The 8,612-nt window shown below is 42.9% G+C and overlaps 2 protein-coding genes across 2 annotated transcripts in view; one reads left to right on the plus strand and one right to left on the minus strand. All coding sequences in view use genetic code 11, as the record gives it.

Moving 5' to 3' along the window:
- Positions 1 to 4,258, minus strand: part of EGR_02336 (Transmembrane protein 65) — a gene marked incomplete at both ends in the record, with an annotated part of 7,374 nt that extends 3,116 nt beyond the window's left edge. The window contains 6 exons of the mRNA XM_024491585.1: positions 5 to 216; positions 299 to 505; positions 2,617 to 2,823; positions 3,055 to 3,351; positions 3,384 to 3,779; positions 4,172 to 4,258. Of these exons, the coding sequence (XP_024354091.1) occupies positions 5 to 216; positions 299 to 505; positions 2,617 to 2,823; positions 3,055 to 3,351; positions 3,384 to 3,779; positions 4,172 to 4,258 (1,406 nt within the window). The remainder of the gene's footprint in view (positions 1 to 4; positions 217 to 298; positions 506 to 2,616; positions 2,824 to 3,054; positions 3,352 to 3,383; positions 3,780 to 4,171) is intronic.
- Positions 4,259 to 4,995: 737 nt separating this feature from the next.
- EGR_02337 (hypothetical protein) lies at positions 4,996 to 8,102 on the plus strand (the record flags this gene model as incomplete). Its single annotated transcript, XM_024491586.1, has 10 exons — positions 4,996 to 5,117; positions 5,147 to 5,192; positions 5,500 to 5,592; positions 5,625 to 5,801; positions 5,861 to 5,941; positions 5,974 to 6,125; positions 6,160 to 6,226; positions 6,265 to 6,397; positions 6,569 to 6,692; positions 7,934 to 8,102. The coding sequence occupies 10 exons, from the start codon at positions 4,996 to 4,998 to the stop codon at positions 8,100 to 8,102; spliced, it is 1,164 nt and encodes a 387-aa protein (XP_024354092.1).
- Positions 8,103 to 8,612: the final 510 nt, after the last annotated feature.

Genomic DNA, 8,612 nt, shown 5'->3' on the forward strand with positions numbered 1-8,612 from the left:
GGACGAATTTGCATCGCGATTGGAGTGATAAGAATTGCGCGGCGCGGCGTTGAGCATTGCAGAGTGGGCGCGCTCCCACAGCCGACGACACCGTTCTGCAATCTGCAGCTGTATCGTCGCGTACATCCGCATAGTAGTCAAAAGATCGTCGCTTTGCTGCTTCTCAAAGAAAGCATACTCCGTAGCCATGGAGTTCTCGAAATCCGAGCGTATCTCCTAAAGGAGCGAACAAAAAGCATTCAAACCTACTTATAATTGGCTTCCTTTGCACATCAGAGTATACTCGAACTTCACACACCTCCAGTTCGGTCAAGCAGGAGGAGGAATCACTGATTTTGGTTGTGATCTGCTCCATAGCCTTGACAATCGCTGGATCCTCTCCTTCGATTGCTTTGGTGGACGACTCAACACCGTGGAAGAGCGACTTTAGCCCGTTGAGGAGGCTATTGGCTGTGCTGGAAACCGGACCCACCACGCTGGGAATAAGCTCCGGTCTCATACCACTCTTGATTGAAGGAAACAAGAACAACGACTGAGTCAAGTGGGTTATACAACATCAACCACGAGGAAATGGGAAGTAATCTGGACATTTACACAAGGGTCTTACCGGTGTTCTTCAGGGTAAAATAGGAAAAGGCAAACCTGCAATTTCACTAAGTATACGATGAAAAACGATAGTAAATGTAAACTGACAAGTAGTAAAATGACTCTTACATCTGCAACGTTCGGATGTAATGAAAGGCGTTTGTTTTTATGCCCAAAACTAGAGGAATATTAATTATAGGCCAAAATCCACGGAATTTTCGAATTGGCTAGTCATCATTTGAGGAGCATAGGGAGGAAACACCACCAAATCACACTGGGTGGCTAATCAAAGCAAGAAATGATCCCAGTTCCAGAGCTGAAATTCGTGTATTTTTTAAACGCATAATATCACCGTAGCCACTCCCAGGAAAGGGACCGTTTCCTCGACACTTTATGGGGCATTAGCATCTCCACGACTTCTAATCTGCCCAGTCGACGTTCCCCAATCAGCAGCCGGATCGCAAGCGCACGCGAGTCCGCACGCCCCTCCAACGAGGCTGACTGAGGGTGCGTTTGGCCTTTTGTGCCTTAAATCGAGGCGCTCATCAAATATGTTCTCAAAGACATTCTATTGCAGAACAAGCCAGTTTCATCCATGTTGAATGGTCTGTTCAAGCTTGTACCACTTTGCTTAAATGAAGGTCTCTAGATATCTGTTTGCGACTTCCGCATCGGCAAATGCAGCCTCCTCATAAAATCTCATGCTCTTTGGGCTACAACGGTTCAAAAACTTTTACAACCACTTCCAGGGTGTGGTATTGTCGATGTTCCCAGGTGTAGATCATATATACCTTCTTTAACAAGCTTCTAATAAGACTTTAAGGCCTTTCCCGAACTGCTTTATCCTGCAAGGGGACGCCCCCTCTACAGCCGTCTTTAATCTACACTAAGGGGACAGAATCCATCGCAGCAATGTACGCCCCAACTTCAGTGAAAACTTTCTTTGCTATAAGCATGTATGACCATTCAGGTAGCTTTTGGGAACAATTGTCATAATTTCAACCTCTTTTTCTTTAAAAGGGTTACGGTGCTTCCATTCACCACATACCCGCGTCTTACGCCTGAAGCAGTTTTGTCAGATTGTAACAAACCCAAAGCCTTTACTTTTTTTCGTAGTGTAATCATCTTTTAAGGCTGAATGGGACAAAAAATAACATGAGAATATACGTTGCTGTCTGTCAGCTCTCTTGCATTAGCATATTTTGTAATATACGTAAATAGCTCCGGTTTTCCAAAATTATACAGCAATGCAGGCCTTGCTGGAGGATAATGTAGAATTAGGTAGTACGCTCAAATCAGAACGCCCCAACAAGCCTGAAATTTTTCGTAACTTATGCAAAGGAATTTGTTTTCGACGAAATGCCGCCGTGAGACCAAACAGCACGCAGGGCAGTCAGCAGCCTCCACCCCTGCGTGTGCGTGTTCCCACTTTTTCACCTACTCAATTTTTAGTACACACGCGAATGGGTACAGTGGAGAAAAAACCGGGTTGCACCACACTAGCACACAACCACGCACACCCCACGGTCCCAAGGCGCCTGATAATTATCCCCTTCCTGCCACACAGATATCCCCCATGGCCTTCCATTTGACACAGCTCCACGTTCGTACCCAGCTGTAAGTGAATAAAGGTATTTTTCTAAGCTGCACACAGGGCACAAACACACCTTCCGGAATTGTGGGTAACACGAAATAAGTGATATTGTGCGAAAAAAAGATTGAGCAGTAGGAACACCAACCCAAGCCCTAATTTAGAAAAGTGGTTAGATCGCACTACCAAAAAGCCCTTTCATGTCCACAGTCCAAAATATGAAAAAATTAAAAAGTGATTCGCGTATCCGAGGGGCGGACTGTTAGTATGCAATCACATTTAGATAATCTTGACGAGAAACGTGATCTCATCTTGGTGGGGCATGAACACAGCAACCAGCATCAACCGCAAGGTTTTCTGATTGGCTGCCCCTAGCACATTGATGCGTGTTTGTATCCACGTGGACTAGGGCTAAACAATGCAGTGCCACCAAGACCTACCTCAAGTAAGAGGGCGTCGTGCTGCAGTTGCTTTTGGCTAGCGCGTTCAGCGTCGATGGCTTGTCGGACAGAAGCCTCACGGGAGCAGAGCTCGAAGAGGGCGGCAATGTAACGCACGTGACTCCTCAACCGATCGTTGATATCGCTTTCCTCGTCCTCTATCAGAGCCAGCAGACCGTGATAGCTGTCTAGTATATGAGCCAGGGTCTACAGCATTAATAAAAATGGCAGCGTAAGTTATTTTAGAGTATATTGTCAAAATCAGCAGATTTAATAGAACTAAGAATGGTAAATCGAGTCAAAAAATAATGATCAGACTGAGGTGAAGTGCATATATTATAGACAGACCTTCCTCCCGAAAACAAAATTCGAGGAAACAGAGGATTGCTCTAGTGAATAAAAAGGCTTTAAAAGTCTAAAATACTCCAAATTATCTACCTGAATAGAATCGGAAATAGGTGAATTCTGCTGCTCAAAGGGGCACCAACGATGAAGGGCATCAGCCGCCTGCTTATACAACTGATTAAGCATACTTCGTCTACTGTCGATTTGTCTCCTCAAGTCAACGAATCGCTTAATTGAATCCAAAAGATCCTGGAGCCTGTGTTGCAGTGCTTCGGGTGGGGAAATGGCACCATATAAAGGATTTGAAGATGGTAACACCACCTCGTCAGAGTTATGCGCTTTCCCACCACCACTTTCACGTGTGTTTATCCTATTCGTTGAACTGTTTTCCTAAGGTCAATTAGTCACATATCTTGACCCACATGACTTTGCTGATATTCAACCCAGTCCTCACAATCACTAAGAAACGAATGCAAAATGAGGGAATGGCCTATTCGAGGATGAGATAAGCAACGATTCAGAAAGGCTTCTAGGGCCTGCCGACGAGAATCAATCAAATCGACATCAAAACGCCTTCCAATCAGAGCTCCAGGGATGGCGTCCAGAGAAACGCGACCAACGCTCCTGGCGCCAATAATCGAGGCGACCTTATGCCAACCTTTGCTAGCGCCATCTTGCTTGCTAGGAAGCGGTGGGATCAGACAGGTAGGCAGTTTGCGCTCCAACATAACACGAAGACGGTGAAACTCAGAGAATCGACGCGAAATGCACCATGACTTAATGCCATTCGACAATGCTAGCGCATCATCAGAGAGGGCCTACAAAGAAATCACGAATTCATTGGTGCCAAGCCTGATTTCCAGTTTGAACGAGTATTAATTGTTTAACTTGGAAAAATCACCTTTCCGAATCCAATATGTACTCAAAAGGTTACGAACCTTACATTTAAACGCATGATTAGGCAGAATTAACAGGTCAAAATAGCAGTACTTTACTAAACTCAAAAAAACATGCGGCGAATTTCTCATGAATTATAGAGTATGATACGACCATTAGCAAAAAAAACTAGAGCACTAAATTACAAAGGCTAATGATATGGTTTAATGCCTGAACAAACAAATCATACGCGAAGAAGCACTGTAGTGGTAAAAATACAGCGAATTGAACCTCGCTTATTAGACTGGGACAACTGTTGAACAAGAGCCATTACCCTAACTTGGACAAAGTAGGTAACATATTCATGGTCCCTTATGTCATAATCCGGAATGGAGACGAAATAGTGGCGGGAATCGACCATGTCACGCAGTATAACCCAGACTCGCACTCACTAAAACAATTCACCCGCGTTGGAAAGGTGACCTCAAGAAAAAGGGTATATGAAGTGCATAAAACTAACAATTGTGTACAACGCAAACAAATTTGCACTGCCAAAAAATACAAAAGTCAAAAATATTTTGCTTTAAACAACGATAATAATTTACCATATTTCATTTAAATTAATGCTAAGTATAAAAGATTGAAGACATTCAAAATATCTTGCAAAAACCTAGGGTAGCCGACACTAAAGAATGCACAAGTCCTTTAAAGGATTCACAAGGTAATTAAAGATGGATTTTAAGGCGTGTTTGGGGATTATCAATTGGTTTATGAGTACAAAATTGTTCACTTCGCCTCTGTTCTCTCGAAGTAAACATGGCACTAACAAGGTACAAATGTGAGTCCTTTTACAATATAGCAGAGTTTTGTTGTACACAAAGCCTTTCTTAAAATGATATAAAGTATAATACTCAGGCAAAACGTGTATTGTTGACATACAGAGAGGATTAGTACTATTGTAATGAGCCGAAGGCCTAGACCTCAGGTGTGTGTACATCTGCGGAGACTCTAGCCTAACCGAGAGCAAACAAACAATTTTGGTTGCGCATAAACTTACTGATACTGTTACTTGTTTAAGCCTCCTGATTTTTGTCTGACGGTTCGTTCCGCCAAATAGAAACCTCTTCGGCTGTGGGTTTGTTCCTGGAGTTGATTTTAATGGCTGCGCTGACGCAAATTAAAGCTGCTGAGGTATGCAGATTGAGGAATGAGCTGGAGAACATCTTGTGTGTTTTGTCAGAAAACATGTCTTTGCTAAACAACTCTATTCTGAACGGCAGGTAGGATACCTTTTGACATTTTATGGTAGCAATCGTAGGAAGAAGGATTCTGAGCGAGTTGAAATTGAGGAAGAGGTACTTTCCTTTTTAGTACTTATGTCTTTAGGTTGGAAGTTTGCTTTTATTATACCAAAACAAGAGCGGTCCAGCCTCGTCACCCGCGTATTGTACTTTCCTATAACTTAGTCGATTCAATAGGCTTTCTGTTCGACTTAGTGATGCTATCAAGAAGTATTCTGGAGCAGTTTTGGCGAGAGCCATCGTTAATGTTGTCGAAGCGAAAACCACTCCTGTTTCAATGCAACCGCCCGAAAACACTTCTTTGGATGCTTTTGGTGTTTCCTCCATCGATGCAAGATTTCTCTCGTTTAATTTTCTTTAGGAACGCCGTTTAAAACATATCCAGACCTATGCCACCTGCAAGAGTATGCTTTCTCGCATTGAGGAACTTGTTAAACAAAGAGAAGAACTTAGGGTTTACAGCATACATCTTATTAACATTCGTAGAAAAACGCGAATACGCCCCTGATTCTCTCTCGTGCCACACTTGATGGCCTGAAGTCGAAGCGAGATTTTTTGGAGAATCGGTTGGAAACTCTTAAATCTCGCGAAGAATATCTAGAATCTCTAAAACAGCAAGTGCGCAAAGCTGCTCACTTCTCTACTGATTTCGAAAGGCGTTTCGTAAGTAGTTTTTCGATAGGGGGCTTTTCTTGGAAAGACTTCACCTCTATTTTTACCAGATGGAAAAGAAATCACAACTAGCGTGTGCAAAGACGTACCTCAATAGCCTTTCATCTGATACGTCCTCGCTAAAATTGTCGGTGTGTTTGCTTAACTTACTCACTATTTGAAGGCGCTAGGACGTTTTGGTAGTGCTCTTGATTCGATGAATCGGCTTTCCGCACTCCTTAATGAATTGCAGACCCAATCAGGTGGTCAAAGCATAAATTTGGGAGCTTATGCCGCCTTGGAGATATGTCGTTTGGCGCACATTCCTCGTCTGGGGTACGTCTGTATCTTCACACCTAGTGTTCCATAGTTCACGGGATCCACCTTATCTTTACAAGGAGATCTGCAAACGCTTTAATTCTGATCCATTTGTAACGGTAACTTGAATTTCCATGCTTGAATCGAGGCCCCCTAGCCCGTCGAGAAAGTTCTGGAAAGAATTCACCAGATCATTGTGGATGGTGACAGCATCGATCTGGTAAATAATGAGCTTGATGCCGCACTTGGGAGCATGATGGAACTACGGAACGTCTTGCGTCCCTCTTTAGGTATGGTCTTACGTATTTTGAGATGTGGTTGTGGCCTCGTGAACTTTCTACTTATCGTCCTATTCTGGAGTTTCGATCTTCATTTATGGTCTTCCATTGTAAAATGATAGCATTTTCATATGGCTTTTGTGTGGTGGGAAGTTAACTCCAGGTAAACTTTGATATTTTCAGAAAAAAGCCGAGTCGAAGAGAAAGACGTTTGTGGCATGATGGCAACGGCTCTAAAAAAGGTCGCCTTCCACTGTGCCAAAGTATCTGAAAAGCAAAAGCGCTTGGAAGAATTGTGGAAATATTGGTAAGTTTGAGTCTTTTGTTTGTAAAGTGTTTGTGCAGAATAAGTTGTGCAAATTCCATCCTTTATCTAGGTCCAATTGGCTCCCTTGAAGATTGTAACCGAGAGCATCCAAGTTGTTTCAGGATATTTTTTCAAAAGTTATGCTCGACAAAAATAGCTGCATTTAGTAATAAATTTATCGGCAAATCCTTACATTGATTCCTAGTTGTGAACTTCATCCCATTCCGTATTTTACCTTAGTAGAAGACTATTTGGGGCACTGTAAAAATCGTATTTCGATTCGAACTGGTATTGTACCTTACTTTGGCCCGAAATGACCCACCGCTCCGAATTCCTATGGTAGAAACGATGATGCGAAGGCTTGTCGTATTTCCTTTTCAGTTAACATGAATCCACTCCTTGCATATTGAAATTCTAGGTGAGAGATATCTTTTGTTTGCGATGGTCTATCAGGATACGAGCATGTTTTACTCGTAGGGAGCTCCCATTTTTCGAAAGCACTATACTTTTTGCAATAAGCATCTATACGTAGGGGTGCTGCGTGCTTCACTTTCTCCCTTCTGATAACTAAGTCCCAAAGGCTAGGCGTTGGTATTGCAGGTAAAGTAAACAGATGGTTTGGTTAGGTGAGTTTTGCTGCAATTTCAGACCGTAGCGAATGGGCCATAGAAACAAACAATTCTCCTAGTAGTTGAATGGATGTCGGCCAGGGTTTCCTATCCCGTGCAACTATTTCTCAAAAATCAAGTTTGTCCTCCCGCTACTCGTCTATTGTCAAGCGTAATTCCTTCAACCAAAATGATACCACATTGTTAGCCACGAGCAAATAGGGCATCTTGTATGGCGGTCGTGCAATCTGTCACCGTGTGGGTTTGTCCCGAACGGGAGATGGTTTTGTATTAAAGGCTGCATCGCAGAGCTTATACCAGAAATTAGGTGGCTACGTTTTAATCTGGATTAAGATAAAAAAGGAGAAAAGAATGGTGTGGTACGGGTCAAATAAATTACTATTGCTGCACCAGGAGGGCATCTGGTTTGCGTAGTGATTCACCTACGTGAAGTATTAATAAGTTGCTTAAACTAATTTTGGAGATAGGTCTTACTATGCTAAGATTTCAGCGCCAAAAACGGATTTGAAACCTTGACTTCAGGCGATTGCAGATTTTACGTATGTGAAGTGATCGCTGGAGTAGATTTATAATGAGGCCGTTAATAGGGGTGAGAGTAACAAAATCGCTTAGGAGTGAGGGTTTTAATAATTCCATCAATGTGGAAGAATTCAGCACATTCATCAATGCTAACCCTGACCCCCTGGCGGAGAGTGATTTACCCAAGCTGATCGAGTCACCAAATGGTGTAGAGGGATCAGCTCAAGAGCAACAAGAGGAGGATATCTTGAAACAATTTTGAGGCCTCAACAGCAGTTGCAGTCCTACTTGGAAGAATAAGATCTTAATTTAGAATGTAGTACAAAAGAGGTAGATGGTTTAACTTCGTTCATAGAGGCACAAAGGACCATTTACACCGCTGTGAAGAAGCAACAGAGAGCAAAATAACTTAGTTCGGGAACCCAGACTTTCACACGAGCCCCCGCCCATGGGAGGTCAGACAGAAGAGTCTCCCCACTCGAAGAAAGGGACGCTTAAAAGCTTTTACTCTTCGGATATGCTGCGCAGTCATCTGCATTATCCTCACAGGTAAATCATCATTAGAAAGTGCACACACTTCTAAGGCTTATTATTTCTCCGTACGCCTTAACGCAATTTTAAATATTTGTGCTCTCGATTCTGTTGGGTTGTACCTTCATTACGTGACTTCTATGACATTTAAAGTTTGCCTCCTGACAGTGACAAAGAAAAGTCTGTCATTAAGCTTACAGACCCATGCGTTACTTGGCTGTGCGCATGTACGCTTGACATT

The sequence above is a fragment of the Echinococcus granulosus genome, assembly GCF_000524195.1.
Source record: "Echinococcus granulosus chromosome Unknown EG_S00010, whole genome shotgun sequence".
NCBI lineage: Eukaryota > Metazoa > Platyhelminthes > Cestoda > Cyclophyllidea > Taeniidae > Echinococcus > Echinococcus granulosus.